Source organism: Mobula hypostoma, chromosome 10, assembly GCF_963921235.1.
Source record: "Mobula hypostoma chromosome 10, sMobHyp1.1, whole genome shotgun sequence".
In the NCBI taxonomy this organism is placed as follows: domain Eukaryota; kingdom Metazoa; phylum Chordata; class Chondrichthyes; order Myliobatiformes; family Myliobatidae; genus Mobula; species Mobula hypostoma.
This window is the reverse complement of record NC_086106.1, coordinates 89,415,819-89,431,872: the sequence shown is the minus strand read 5'-3', so window position 1 is coordinate 89,431,872 and position 16,054 is coordinate 89,415,819. Positions and strand designations below refer to the sequence as shown.

Here is a 16,054-nt window from a genome sequence, read left to right as displayed (position 1 = left end):
CGACTCCCAGCATTTTGTGCACCGTGCTTAGAACTAAGTCTTTAAGAGCATCATTTGTGTGTGCGTGTTATCCATTTGGGCCGAACAAACCAATTCAAAAACAGTGATATTTGATAATTTGGTGGCAGGAAAATTATTTTTGGATTACACTTCATGCAGAAAAGCAATCATTAATTGCACTAGGCGCTGATTTTATTAATTTACAATAAAAATGGCAGCGTACACTCCGTCGATTAAGTAGTAATATTGTTTTATAGTACTGTAATGCCATTGGTAGAGTTCATTTCTGTATTTCATTTAAATACGTAACTTGTTATCAGTTAAATGGTAGTTTGACTTTTTTATACCTTTTAATTATTTCCATGAAGCTGCTCACTTGGCCGAAAATGTACTGGTGCCCATGTGTCCCAATCAACCGCATCACACCATCACTCCACCTCATAACGAGGAGTTTATTAAAATTAATGCTGTTTCCATTATTATTTCTCTATCCACATTTCTCCTAATCTATGTTTCTCTGTTGTAAAAGATATCAATATATTGTTAATCTAGAAAGCAAATAGTTATTATCGCCGCTCCACCCTACTTTGGGGGGGGGGAAGAAATCAACCAATAGTGTTCTCTTTTTTAGGATAAGTAATATTTGTACTTTCCAGAAATTCCCAATGACTGATGGCCTACAAATACTATTCAAGGTTTTCATACAGATTCTGACAAAGCAATTCTATCTCCCTTTCTCAAGTAAAGCTTATTGATTTTCAACTACGATTTCACGAACAAAATATTTTTAGACAGATTTAGTAATAAAGGAAGAAAGCAGCATTCTTGGTAATCAAACTTTATTTAACACAAGCAGGTTACAGTTTCCACAGCTAACCCTAATACACAATTAGCATAGACTAAGCATAATCCATTAGGATAGAACAGAATTTTAATTACTAACCTTACCAAAGGCATAATCTCATTAGTTAAAAACCTTACAGATCATGGTTCAATATATTCAACTCTCCTTCCCTTTCAACTGGCCAAATGTCACATTTTAAGCTTAATAATGTCATTTACTCCATTGAATGTAATTAAAATGAATCAATTTGTAGAAACTTTTGAGAACATACCAATATGAATTCCTACAGGGAAATGACTTTCTTTGTAAGAATAATGGATAAGCAAATCAAATTTCTGCAACATTTTCTGAACTAGTGCCTTCATTTGCTTATTTCAGACACATTACCTTTAATCAGAAAGAATCATTTTGAAAAGAATATGTTTATAAGGCTATAATCTGTTATAGAAATAATCTATTCCTTAACATTTCAAATGTTTTCATTTAGTTGCCATTTATACTGGACTAACTGGTTTGCTGCTCTTGCATAAAGTGCCAGAAAGGGGACACTTTCATCAGAGTCAATTTCCTGGAAACTACTATCTGCACAACAGTTCTTAAAAGTTACAAGTGACATTGTACAAAAATAAAATTTTAGTCCTTTGTTCTGAAAAAATATGTTTTCTGCCATTTACTGAAGGTTTATAAAAAGATCAATAATCAATAGCTGCCATTTTACAATCAAAATTAAAGGAAAAATTACAAAAGTTGGCTCAGTATAATGCAGGTGGTTTAAAATGAATAACCTGTAGTGCATTGCTTTGTACACATGATAGTTATTTGCCTGTGCTAGTACAGTGATTGCACTGTTTTTGAGTAGTAATTTATGAATAAAATTCATTTTTATTATTTCCTGATATTTATGAGTTCTTTCCACAATCAGCAATTGACTTGGTCAAGCAAATAGAATTTTAAAAAATAGTCCCAGGACATTAGTACTTCATTGGAAGTTTCAAAGCAAATGCAGGACATAAGATATCTCATTCCACACTTTTAAGTTTTTTTTTGGTGAGGGTATGCATTTTGGGATAAAGAATAGCACCAGGAAACAAAAGCTTGCTGATCAAAAACATTCTCTTTAACTTAACATAGCTGCAGGGGAACCTCTCGTTAACCTTCCAATATAATTGAAATATGTTCAAAATTTATTACTGCAAAAGACACAAATTTATACACAATTACAGCAATGTATGCAATAGCCAAAACCATGTTATTTCCAAATAGATTCTTACCACTGCATGGATTTACACCAATTTAATCAGTTTGATACTGCTTGATACCAGGATCAACGCAATGAGACATCCAATATTTAAATCAAGAAATAAGCATTCAACTAACCTTTGTTCATCATTCACAAGTTTATCAATTACCCATAACTTAGCTATTACATAATGAAAAATTTCAGAATTTTCATAATAAAATCAATTGGACCTTTCAAATTAATTTCAGCAGTATCATCAATTGTCACTGACATTACATTGGAATTGAAATACTTGATATTTCTAATAGGAACATCTTGTTTTGTGGAAGGCAAACATACCTGATATAACATTTTTGGTTAGAACACAGAAAATTAGCTTCCATATTTCTAATTATTGTCTTAGAAAGTAGGCTACAAACCTTCAACAAAAAGATGAAATGCTACTTATTTTATGAAGGAGATCTTATAAGTCAGAAATCTGTGCTTTTTTCCCAAAGTCTACACTCAATTTCCGCATAATCTCTGCATGTTTAAGTCCTTCATTTTCCTTTTTGGTTGAACTATAGTTCTCTTTCACAAACTTAGCAAATGGTGCTAACTCCCTTTTTCCAGGAGTGCTGTACTTAACAGAATTTGATAAAAGCTCAAGGGGACTGTTACATATGGCGCAAACAAAACGTTGTGTGTCCAGTGACTTGGAGTGACGGCCAATCCTGCGGAGAAAAAAAAATGATTACATAGTACATGTAGCAGAGCAGTTGCAGCGTTAACTTAAGTCACAGTGACAGAGCTCTACAACACAGAAACAGGCCCTTGGCCTATGGCATTCATGCTGAGCTGTTTGTCAACCTATACTAATCGCAATTGCTGCACTAGTTTTGTGTCCTTCTCTGCCTTGCCTATTTAAGTGCCCATCTGAACTTCTTTTAAACTTAGTGATCGTATCTGACTCCACCATCTCCTCTAAACAACAAGCTCCAGCCATCAAGTACACAGTTAAAATAAATTCCCATAAGACTCTCTTTAGAAAAACTACCTGAAACCTTACACCTATGCTCTCCATTTTCTCCCTTGATAGAAGTATCAAAAACGATTCCAACTATCTTTCTCATCGATGCCTCATTTACAGCAAAAATATGAATCAATCTTTAATAATGATCTACACCCTTACACTGACTATACAAGAAGATTCTAATGGCTAATACAAGGAGGCATAATTTTATGGTGATCGGAGGAATGTATAAGAGCAATGCCGGAGATGAGTTCTTTAGAGAGTGGTGGATCTGTGAAACTCTCTGCCAGGGTTGGTGGTAGAGGCAGATACATTAGGGGCATTTAAGAAACTCAGACAGGCACATGGATGATAGAAAAATGGAGGGCTATGTCAGGGGGAAGGGTTAGATAGAGGAGGTTAAAAGGTTGGAACAAAATTATGGGCCGATGGGCCTATACTGTGATGTAATGTTCTATGTTTTAAATGCAAGAATTATATACAACTATTTACACACAGATTAATTTTATCCAATGAAAAAGGGTTTTTTTAAAAATTATCTTTCTGATTATTCACAGGATCAACTGTAAAGATCCTTGAAGACAGCAGCACAAATAGATTATGTGGTCAGCGAAGCATTTGCATCATTAGCCTTAATTAGTTAGAGAACTGAATACAAGAGCAGGGAGATTCTACGCCAACTTTATAAAATATTGATCAGACCTCAGTTGGAATACAGCTTGCAGATCTGGTCACCACACAAAAGGAAACATGTAATTTGACCCAGATAGGCTGCAAAGGAGATTTACCAAGGAGATTCTATTGCCTAGAAAGGAGCATATTTATTATGAGGAGAGACGAGGCCTGTTTTCACTGGAGGAGAGGAGGTTAAGATTAAGGTACATATATAACATTATTAACAGTATAAAATGGTATACTGCAGGAAACTTTCCCTACATCAAGTGCATATAAAACAGATTCAGTGTAAACGGGCAAGAGATTTGGAGAGGATCTGATAGGGACCTTTTTCAACCAGAGAATGGAGAGAACCTGAAATACACTGCTTGAGAGAATGGTGGAAGCTGTGACTGACAGCATTTAAGTAGTGCATAGAGAAGCATTTGAATCACCCAGCAGAAAAGGCTTTGGGTCAGCTACTGCAAGATATAATTAATGCATGCCCAGTAGTTGAAGTGGATGTGTGCTAATGGCTTGTTTCCATGCAGTTCAACTCTGATAATCCATATTATAAAGTGTTGATGAATAAGTTATAGGTGAAGAGGTGGTGAGATCATGCTGATTATTGTAAAGCAAGGGGAAAATGATGGTCTCATGAACCATACCATCAAGAAACGTCTGTTCACCTATCCACCACCGTCACCCCATTCCACATACTTATCAATCTCTGTGTAAAAAACTGACCCCTGACATCTCCTCTTTACCTTCTTCCAAGCACCTTAAAACAGTGTCCTCACGTGTCAGCCATTTCAGCCCTGGGAAAAAGCCTCTGACTATTCACATGATCAATGCCTGTCATCATCTTATACACCTCTATCAGGTCACCTTTCATCCTCCGTCCCTCTAAGGAGAAAAGGCCGAGTTCGCTCAACCTATTCTCATAAGGCATGCTTCCCAATCCAGGCACTACTACTACTACGTCGACTCAGGCCTAGAGGGCCGGCGTCAGGCACGATTACGGACTCTCCACTTCTCCCTCATCAGTGTGTTCAGTTCATCTACATTAGCCGTGCCGCTGTCTTCTAGGAGCGTGTTGACCATAGTCTTGTGAGGGTGCCCAGGGTTCATCCTCCCATGCTTGGGCTCCGATATGATGACTAGGCTGGCAGGTAGCTCGGGGTGGTGTAGACAGTGCCCCTTATTTGTGTCTTCTCGCCTCGATTTTAGTGGTGAGCATCGGTAGGTCGTTATAGAGCTCAACGTTTGTCATGTGCTGTTGCCAACTCACGTCAAGAGCCATCCGGAGCATTCGCGAATAGCAACCATCTAGAGACTTTCGCATAGTCTTGGTGAGTGTCCACGTCTCGCATCCATACGTGAGGATGGACTCTTATGAAAATCCTCTTTTTAAGCCCTCTGGTCAGGTTCGACTTCCAGATTTCCTTCATGTCGTTCATTGCCCTCCACGCCAGCGCCTTCCGTATCTTTATGTCCTTCTCCGAACTCGTCATTCTTGACCCGAGGTACTTGTAGTCAAAGACTTTCTTAATGGTAAATCCAGGCAACATCCTTGTAAATCTCCTCTGCATCCTTTCTATAGTTTCCACAACCTTCCTGTAGTGAGGTGACCAGAACTGAGCACAGTACTCCAAGTAGGGTCTGACCAGGGTCCTATATAGCTGTAACGGCTCTTAAACTCAATCCCACGGTTGATGAAGGCCAATACACCATATGCTTTCTTAACCACAGAGTCAACCTGCATAATAGCTTTGAGTGTTGTATGGACTCGGACCTCAAGATCCCTTTGATCCTCCACACTACCAAGAGTCTTACCATTAATACTATAGTCTGCCATCATATTTGACCTACCAAAATGAACCACTTCACAATTATGTGGGTTGAACTCCATCAGCCACATCTCAGCCAAGTTTTGCATCCTATCGATGTCCCGCTGTAACCTCTGACAGTCCTCCACACTATCCACAACACCCCCAACTTTGTGTCATCAGCAATTTACTAACCCATCCCTCCACTTCCTCATCCAGGGTCATTTATAAAAATCACAAAGAGAAGGGGTCCCAGAACAGATCCCTGAGGCACACCACTGGTCACCAACCTCCATGCAGAATGTGACTCATCTACAGCCACTCTTTGCCTTCTGTGGGCAAACCAATTCTGGATCCACAGAGCAAGGACCTCTTGCATCCCATGCCTCCTTACTTTCTCAATTATACTTGCATGGAGTACCTTATCAAATGCTTTGCTGAAATCCATATACACTACATCTACTGCTCTACCTACATCAATGTGTTTAGTCACATCCTCAAAAAATTCAATCAGGCTCCTAAGGCCTTTGACAAAGCCATGCTGACTATTCCTAATCGTAGTATGCCTCTCCAAATATTCATAAATTCTGCCTCTCAGGATCTTTTCCATCAACTTACCAACCATTGAAGAAAGAAGACCCCTTTCTTGTATTTCAAAGACCACTTACTGCATTTCAAACTGCAACTAAAGTCTAAGACTGTTCTCATCTGTTCAATCGAATATATACCAGTGATTATTTGCATATCATATTCTAACCTTAAACATTCAGAGAATACTAAACTAAAAGGAAACTTATTGCAGACTCACGTGTTCTTACACCTGCTACACTGATAGGTGTATTTGTAATTTATTTCATAAGTGTGACATCGTTTCACCATCGGTAATTCGGGATGGATCAATATAGATTTCTGTGCATAAAATTTCCAGATTGGTCCATGTCCATCACGAACATTATTAATAAGCCAGGTAGCGGCATGGCACAGTTCATGGATGAGTGTGTCCCTGAGACGTTCTGCAAAGCAAAAAAAAAGAAAAAAATTCCACAAATAAAAATGCATAATTTTCAATGTGCATTAAGCATTTACTAATTCTTAAGTTTAGTAGTTCAAGAATACAAGTTTGAAAACATTCAAAGTGGAAAATTGATTCAGACAGAAAATTTCTTTGCAATAAATTTTTAATGTGCATATCCATTTACAGCCAATACTGTAGAAATTTGCACACATATGTAACAGTGACCAATGACTTCCTCCGACGTGTATCCAGGACGATATTAACAAAGATGGGTGCAGCCTAACAAGCTGTTCCTAAAATGTTTTAGAAGCCATGATTTGTCATTTAAAAAAGGACCATCAGGAAAGTGGAGAAAAGTAAATGATAATATTTGCTCTCCAGTGAGCAGAACTGTTTAATTCACACCTGTTCTTTTCCTTCCTCAAAGGACCTGTTCCTATCAATAAATTGGTCAAAATAACCTAATTGTAACCATCTGGAAAATAAAGAGAAACAGTAAGTTATCATTTGTTTCAAACACTTTCTCTTCTATATGGCAAAGCTGAATCTCGGCTTAGCATTTCTTGTAAACTCAGCTAAAACAAAAGCATAACAGGTTTAAAAAAAAAACACACCAGCACTACACTTCCAAATGAAGATTCTCAGATGGCAACAGCAATCCAGTGCAAGATCTTGCTTAGTTAATATGAATTGGTGGTGTATATGTCTGCTATCAAGCCAAACTGTAATCAATTCATATTAATGGGGAAAAATATGAACATTTATATTAAATGTTTAAATTATATGCATGCATTCCTTTCAATCATACTGTCTATAAAATCAATACAACAAAATCCAAAAAGAACAAAAGCGCAGCGGGAAAGATAGATATTGACTGCGAATGGTCCAGATCTGTCAGAGTTGTTAAATATTAATAGGTGTAGATAAAAATGGAACAGTTCTTCAGATAGCATTGACCAGATGATACTGTATTTCTTTCCAATTGCTTTGTAAATTTATGTTCAATGTTAATCGAAATTGATGTTTTGTGTGTGTCATGAAATTAGGTGCTAATCAGCAAAAAAATCTGTGGATTGGAAGCTAACAAGAGGTGATCATATAAAGGTGCACAAGGCTATAAGGGGGCATAGATAAGTTGAATGCACAGTCTTTTTCCCAAGGTTGTGGAATCAAGAACTAGAGGGTGTAGGTTCAAAGCTGGGGGGGAGGGGGGGGCGGGGGAAGAGCTTTAGCAAGAACTTGAGGACCAACTCCCAGAAGATGTTCAGTATATGGAATGAACTGCCAGAGCAAGTAGTTAAGTAAAATAACATTTGAAAGGCATTTGAATAGATACAGTTTCAAGAAAAAGTTTCTGAATCATTTGCAATTACCTCTGCGTTAATTATTCCTAAAATGTGGTCTGATCTTCATCTAAGTCACAATATAGACAAACACAACCTGCCTAAGCTAAGAACACACAAATAATTGGACTTCCTCTCATTATACTGAGCACACCATTTAAATAATCACAGTCTAGGTTCAAAAAAGTATGTGAACCTGTAGGGTAATGCCTCCTAGAGAAGCTATTTGGAGTTAAGTGTTCCAATCAATAAGATGAGATTGGAGGTGTAGATTGTAGATGTGTCCCACCCTATAAAAAAATACACACCAAGGCAAGTTACTGATAGAGCCTGCTTTTCTCAAGAAAGATATGTTTATGTGCACCATGCCTTGATCAAAACAACTTTCAAAGGACCTTAGAAGAATAATTGTAGGGATGGATGAAGCTAAAAAAGGCTACAAAAGCATTTCTAAAGATTTAAATGTTCATTAGTCCACAGTACGAGAAATTGTCTACAAATGGAGGAAATTTGGTATTGTTGCTACTCTCCCTAGGAGTGGGCGTCCTGTAAAGAACACACTTAGAGCACAATGTGCAGTGCTGAAAGAGGTGAAAAAGAACTCAAGCGAAACAGCAAAAAACTACAGAAATTGCTAAAACTTGCTGAAGCCTCGGTTCATGTGTCCAGTATAAGAAAAGCACTGAACAAGCATGGTGTTCATGGAAGGATACCACAGAAGAAACCACTGTTCTCCATTAAAAAAAACACTGCTGCACGTCAAGTTTGCAGGGGGAAAAAAACCTGGATATTCCACAATGCTTCTGGGACAATGTTCTGTGGACAAATGAGGCAAAAGTTAAACGTTTTTACTGAAATGCATATTGCTATGTTTAGAGGAAAAAGGGCACTGCACACCAACTCCAAAACCTCATCCCAACTGTGAATATTGGTGGAAGGAGCATCATGGTTTGGGCCTATCACAAACAAGAAAATCTGCAGATGCTGGAAATCCAACAACACACAGAAAATGCTGGAGAACTCAACAGGCCAGGCAGCATCTAGGAAAAGAGTACATCTAGGAAATGGGTTCTGCCGAAGGGTTTCAGCCGGAAACATCAACTGTACTCTTATTCTAGATGCTGCCTGGCCTGCTGATTCCTCCTGCATTTTGTGTGTGTTACATGGTTTGGGAATGCTTTGCTACCTCAGAGCCTGGATAGCTTGTTGAGGGAAAAAAATGAATTCAAAATTGCATCAAGACATTGTACAGGAGAATGTCAGGGTAATAGTCCATCACCTGAAACTTGAAAGAAGTTGGATGTTGCAACAAGACAATGATCTGAAACACAGGAATAAATCAACAAGAGAATCATTTAAAGGAAAGATGGGTGTTTTCAAATGGCCAAGTTGGATCCAAACCTTAACCCAATTGAGATACGGAGGCATGACTTGAAGAGGACTATGCATGCAAGGTGTCCCAGAAATATTGATGAACTGAAAAAATTTCATACAGAGGAATGGTCTAAAATTCTTCCTTGCCGTTGTGCAAGTCTGCTCAGCAGCTACAGGAAATGTTTGGTGCAGATTATTGCCACTAACGGAAGTTATTAAATACAAGGGTTCCCATACCTTTCCAGTATAGACTGAATGATTAAGCAATGTGTTCAGTAAAGACATGGGAAGTACAATTGTTTGTGTGTTATTAGTTTAGGCAGATTGTGTTTGTCAATTATTGTGACTTAGATGACAGATATTTTATGAGTAATTAATGCAGAAAGCTAGGTAATTGCAAAAGGTTCACAAACTTTTTCTTGCAATTGTACATGAATTTAGAGGGATATGGGCCAAACGTGAATAAATAACATTATCTTGGATGGGAATCTGGTCAGCGCGAGCCAGTTGGGCCGAAGGGTTTACTTCCAAGCTAACACTAGAAAATCAAAAAAGCACATTTATCCAATTATATTTTGTTTTACACTCACCAGCCGAGTCACACACTTTCTCTGATAACTCAATTCTAGCATAGCGTTGCAAAGCATCCCGTTTCTTTCCAGTTACACAATACCCAGCTGTTTTGCGCATTTTTTTATTCCAGATGATTTCCATTTTCTCTGGAAGCTGTATGAACAGAAAACCATTTCCATTTGTTTTCACATCTCAATGAGTAGCCAGCCAATACTATTTTTAAAAAAAATTACCTTTTGTTGAAAGACAGTCTTATTGTATAAATCATAGAGTTCTTGCGTTAATTTCTCTCGATGACGCTTGAAATTTTTTACATATTTCGATGAACTCAGATTTAGTTCCTGAAGGAAACAACCTGGTGTTTTACACCTGATGAGATGAAAATAAACACCAAGGAATTTAACTCAAATGAAATTATTCGGTGTGAAAAGGAATTCTATAATGTGTTCATCTTCAATTACACAGAAAACTCTGAAAATAGTATTTGCAAATTTTTAGTCAAGAAATAATCATTATACTTTGCTAAAGTATACAAATAGAAATAAACAATTTGAGCAAGAAATAGCCTGCTTATCAAATAGAGAAAATTACAGCACAGACAGGCCCTTTGGCCCACAATATTGTGCTATACTAAGATAACCTATTCCCTTGCCTTCTACATAACCCTCATTCAGCAAGCATTTAAGACTGAATACAAAGCTTCAGTGGAAGGGAAACTACTCTTTTAGTTTAAAGAGTAGATGCATCAGAGTGAGGAAGGAAGCAAATGGCATAAGTAATATGAAATGTGTAATGTGTCTCTCTATTCAAAGTAGCAGTCATTGTTCGTGCTAAACTGAAAACTTGAGGGCAACAATATAGAAGAGCACTTCAAGTGCCAAAGTGCCCCCATCTCCCTTTACCTCTCAGATGGACACAAATCATAACATTAAAGGAACTGAAAGCAACAAGAGAAACAATGAAACCAAAATTTGATTACCCATTTACTTACTTGCGCCAAACTTCATGTTGGGATTGTGATTCAGATAGACCAGAAATTTTGAAGTCTGGAACTTGATTCAGTGAAGTAGAATCAGATAGAACACCTTTCTTTGGTTTAGTTGGCTGGACAAAGACTGGAACAACATTTTTTTCTTCAGGTTTGGGTTTAATTCCCTGTATTTTACTTTTGGTTTTTTGTTTCACTGGCTCTAAACGAAAGATTAACAAAAAATGTTAATGACAAAACAAAATAAACAATTCCTACCCATAAAATTCAGATCTTCTTCAGTTCCTCATGCTTTTAAAAATATACCACTTAGCCTAAAATAGAACCCAGCAGCTAATCTGCCATTCTTATCTGATTGGATCTGTATTTGCATAAGGATGACTCTGAAATAATCAGATTATGCAAATAATCTGTATTTGCATAAGGATGACTCTGAAATAATCATAACTTGACATAAATCAAGTTATGATTTGTGTCCATCTGAGAGGTAAAGGGAGATGGAGGCACCTTGGCACTTGAAGTGCTCTTCTATATTGTTGCCCTCAAGTTTTCAGTTTAGCACGAACAATGACTGGTAAAATCCAGTAAAAGGATATTACTGCCCTTTTCAAACTCAAGAATAAACCCAGACAGAACTCCTGGAATTCAAACAACGAGGTCATTACCTGCACTTTGAAAAGCCCTTCTGTACATCAGAAATCATATAAACTGAAAGAACTGTGCACATTAGTCAAGAAATAGCCCATTAGTTTTAAAAACAGAAATGCTGCTAACAAACAAAGAACCAAACAAACTCCATCATTATCCCCAAGTATGTCCTAAGATCTAGCAGGACAGACCCAAAAGAGGTAATCATACAGTGCCAGACAAGAAAGATATCTAACAATCAACTCAGGACTCGAAGCCTCATGACATCAGGTCAAATACAAGCAAAGAAACGGCCTTCTGCTTACCACCTTCTGTCCTTCAGCTAGCAAATCAGTGTCCAACCCTCTGATATAGATAAACTAAATGGCACAGGAGAAAAGTGCAGAATCCAGATTTTTTTTTTTAAACCTTCCCTGGCTACAGTAGTGGTGTCAGAGGATTAGGTGACTATTAAAATTGTATTATTTATTTGAAAGAGGAGGATAAACCAATTACAGGTCAGATATTAGAGCTTCAGTAGTGGGCAAACATCAGGATCATATACAAACGTAGTATAAGCATTCATAATGATGAACAAGTGAGACCAGGGTGGAATCAATCTATAAACAAAAAACTGAATTTGACTTCCACTACAATGATAAAGGAATGGCTTACGTCCAGACCATGAAATTCATAGGGCACCACAATAGGGTGATAAAAAGTGGATTTAAAGAAAAGAAAACAGAATGCTCTGCATTATCAGCTAAGGCATTAAATGTTATGCTCTAACTATGAACAATGCCAAAGTTTGAGTAAGTTTCTAGTTACATTGCACTGGGGAATGTGCTGAAGAGGTTTATGACTAGACTGGTAAATTACACCCATTAGAAGAGATTGAATTGATATAGGGTCATATTTTATTGGTATATTGTTGGCAGTCGGGCAGCTGATAAGAAATTGAAACAAATGAGAGCTCACCAGTAACAGCCATTCTTTTTCCATTCAATGTACTTGAAGCTGTAGCTGGAGTTTTGCTCTTTATCCTTTCGATTAGAGACTCAAACTCATCACTTGATGTATCTGATGAACTTGAAATGTGATTTAACCTCTTGGAGTGCACAGAATGGTACGAGGAACTATCATCTGATTGCTGAGACCCTCTGTCCCAAGTGTGAGGACTCAGCTGCAGAGACTTCGTTTTCTGTCCATTCAAAGTGGGAACTCTCTGTGTGTTTTCAAAAACAAAATCCTCTATACTGCTGTTCAACACTGGTGACATCGATCTTGCTACAGAGGATACACTAGATACTTGTTCCTTAAAATATTTAGTTCCTGGCTTACAGCTTTGTTCACGTAATTCTAGGAGAAAAGAAGTGAAAATATTAACACGAAATAAATAAACCAAATGCAGAGCTTGCTCAAATTTCTTTCACATTTTCCAAAATGTCCATGAAACAAACAAGCCCTTCAAAAATAAAAGTCCAACAAATAATTTTAAATAAATTATAAATACTTAACATAAAATTGCAAATCCTGACCTTTCCTTACCAACAATTCATTTTTAAGTAAGATAGTGATTTTCTTTCCATGGGCGACTTTAGAGTTAATTGATGGATCAGTTTGTCTCCAATATAGAAAAATGAAGTCACATGCAGATTTGGATACAATATTGAAATTAGCTTGGAGCTGTATTTGTTACATGGTCAAAAGGAAAAATGAAATTAGGCGGTGGCTTGGTGACATACCAATTAAAGCCACTGCCTCACTGTGCCAGAGACCCAGATTCAATCCTGATCTCAGATGCTTGTGGATTTCAAAGTGCTCGTTTCCTCCCGTACACTAAAGACAAGAGAGTTGGTAGATTAATTTGCCACTAACAATTATCCCCTTTCTGCAGGTGAGTGATAGAATCTGACTGAAGAGTTGATGGGAATGTGAGGGGAGAAAAGGGATTAACGTAGAATTGGTGCAGACTTGGTGGGTTAAAGGGCCCATTTCCAAGTTGTATCTTTCTCTGTGACTGTATAAATATTAAAAATAATTATAGCAGAAGCATACTACCCACCCTTCCATTGGATGGTTCACCAACAAATAAAACTAAGTTTTCTGACCAGAGATTTAATTATTTATACATCAAAAATTGCTCGATTAAAAAACAGGAATGAACAAGGTACTTGCCAGTATCAGCAGTGTCTTCAAGTTCCACAATGTCCTTTATAGGCAATTCATCCAGAGATGAGTCGCTCACTATAAAATCATTCAGGCTGTATAAGAAAATGTTATTACTACAAAGAAAATGAGGAGCATAAGATAAAGTTACTAAATCTGCAGTCAGATATCCTGATGTCAGAATACAACGTTGAACTTTAATAATAACTTCATATCTTGGGATTAAAATTACTTGTAAATACAAAGATTTATTTAAGACTAACTTTTTACCATTAATAGACCATATTATTCAACTTTCATCTAAATGGTTTCCTTTATATTTAACTTTGATTGGTCGTATTAATGCAGTTAAGATGTTTTTTTTGCCAAAATTTTTATATATATTTCAGGCATTACCAATCTTTGTTCCAAAATCTTTTTTTGACAAACTTGACTCTAAAATTTCTTCATTTATTTGGCAGAATAAAAACCCGAGACTGGGTAAAATACATTTACAGAAAGCTAAGAGAGATGGAGGCTTAGCATTACCTAACTTTAGATTTTATTATTGGGCAATTAATATTCGACATATGAAATTCTGGTTACTTGACCAGGATATACTATCCATTCCTAAATGGGTAGCATTGGAATTACAATCTGTTCAGGGTTTTACACTTGGCTCTATTTTGGGTTCCTCTCTTCCTTTTGATTTGAAACGCCTTAAACAGGTGTCTAACCCGATAGTTAAATATACCTTACGTATTTGGTTTCAATTCAGAAAATTTTTTGATCTTAATCAATTTGGGTTAGCGATTCCTATTTTAGGTAACATATTTTTTCCTCCCTCTTTTACGGATCGTGCTTTTCAAATTTGGAAGACTAAGGGTATTTCACGGTTTTTGGATTTATTTTTAGATGGTTCCCTTATGTTTTTTGAACAATTATCTAATAAATATAACTTATCAAGAATACATTTTTTTAGATATCTACAAGTTAGAAATTTCCTAAGTACTATACTTTCTTCCTTTCCAATGCTTCCTCCTACATACATTTTAGATACTATAATTAACCTTAATCCATGTCAGAAAGGTGCATCGGCTATGATTTATAATATTATTATGAAACTTAGGAAAGCTCCATTTGATAAGATTAGGGTAGATTGGGAACAGGAATTGGAGTTTACCATTTCCGTGGATGACTGGGGGCAGATTTTACAATTAGTCAATACTTCCTCTATCTGTGCTAAACATTCCCTAAATCAAGTTAAAGTTGTTCATAGAGCACATATGTCCAAAGATAAGTTAGCGCGCTTTTATTCTCATATTAATCCTTTTTGTGATAGATGTCCGGGGCAGATAGCCTCTTTAACTCATATGTTTTGGTCTTGCCCTACTTTGGAAACTTTTTGGAGAGACATTTTTAATATTATCTCCAAGGTATTGAATATAGATATCTCTCCTCACCCTATTACTGCTATCTTTGGACTACCTAAAATTTCCAGTAATCTTTCCCCTTCAGCCCGTAGAATGATTGCATTTCTTACTTTAATGGCGAAAAGATGTATCTTACAACATTGGAAAGAGCTTAATGCTCCAACTACCTTTTTTTTGGTTTTCTCAGACGATATTATGCTTGAATTTGGAGAAAATTAGAAGCAATCTTTATGACTCCTCATTTAAATTTGAACAGACTTGGAGATCTTTTATTCAATATTTTCATTTAATGTAATATATACCCTTCTTGTTTTTTTTTACTGTTTTTAATGGAGGTCGGGATTGAGGACGTGATTTTAAGATTAACTCTGTTTGGTTTCAAGTTAGCCCATTGCTTTGCTTTGCTTTTAGTTAGTTGCACGGTGGGTTTTTTTTGGGGGGGGGGTTTCCTTTTCTCTATTGATATATATATAAAAATTAGTATACTCTTATGTTACCTTGGTATGTTATGTTTAAATTACATTGTTTGTAGTATTTTTTTTGTATTAATATCTTCTGTAATTTTATTATATTCTAACAGTGTATTAGTGTCTATATGGCTTACCTTTTTGTATACTTATTCAATAAAAAGATTTAAAAGAACTTTAATAATAACTACTAATCACTCATCAAATATCATTTGATACTGAAGAAACAGCACCAGAGAAAAAAAAATCCATCTGTTTTTGACTTCCATCCTCATGCATTATTAGGTCCTAGAGTTTCTTGCTAAGAGTATGCAATTTCTCATCAGCTCAACTTTATTAAAATTTCCTGCCTTAGAAATTATTGAAAAAACAAAACTTAAGTAATCAATTAGATTGTTCAGCACAATATAGACTCATCCCTGCGATCTCAAACACAATTTGCTTTTTTAATCTTTGATACATAATTGGAGAATTTGAATAAAAGGACATACAGTTTCTGCAAAAAGC

The 16,054-nt window shown here is 36.4% G+C and overlaps 1 protein-coding gene across 2 annotated transcripts in view; it reads right to left on the bottom strand.

Moving 5' to 3' along the window:
• Nucleotides 1–830: 830 nt before the first annotated feature.
• gcna (germ cell nuclear acidic peptidase) overlaps nt 831–16,054 on the bottom strand; it is a 41,112-nt gene continuing 25,888 nt past the window's right edge. The window contains exons 7-13 of one of the 2 annotated variants that reach the window (XM_063061400.1): nt 13,678–13,784; nt 12,478–12,858; nt 10,876–11,074; nt 10,118–10,253; nt 9,902–10,037; nt 6,388–6,592; nt 831–2,797 (exon numbers count right to left, since the gene is read on the bottom strand). In XM_063061400.1, coding sequence (XP_062917470.1) covers nt 2,548–2,797; nt 6,388–6,592; nt 9,902–10,037; nt 10,118–10,253; nt 10,876–11,074; nt 12,478–12,858; nt 13,678–13,784 — 1,414 coding nt within the window. In that variant the 3' untranslated portion in view covers nt 831–2,547. The remainder of the gene's footprint in view (nt 2,798–6,387; nt 6,593–9,901; nt 10,038–10,117; nt 10,254–10,875; nt 11,075–12,477; nt 12,859–13,677; nt 13,785–16,054) is intronic. The other variant, XM_063061401.1, reaches the window with a different exon arrangement.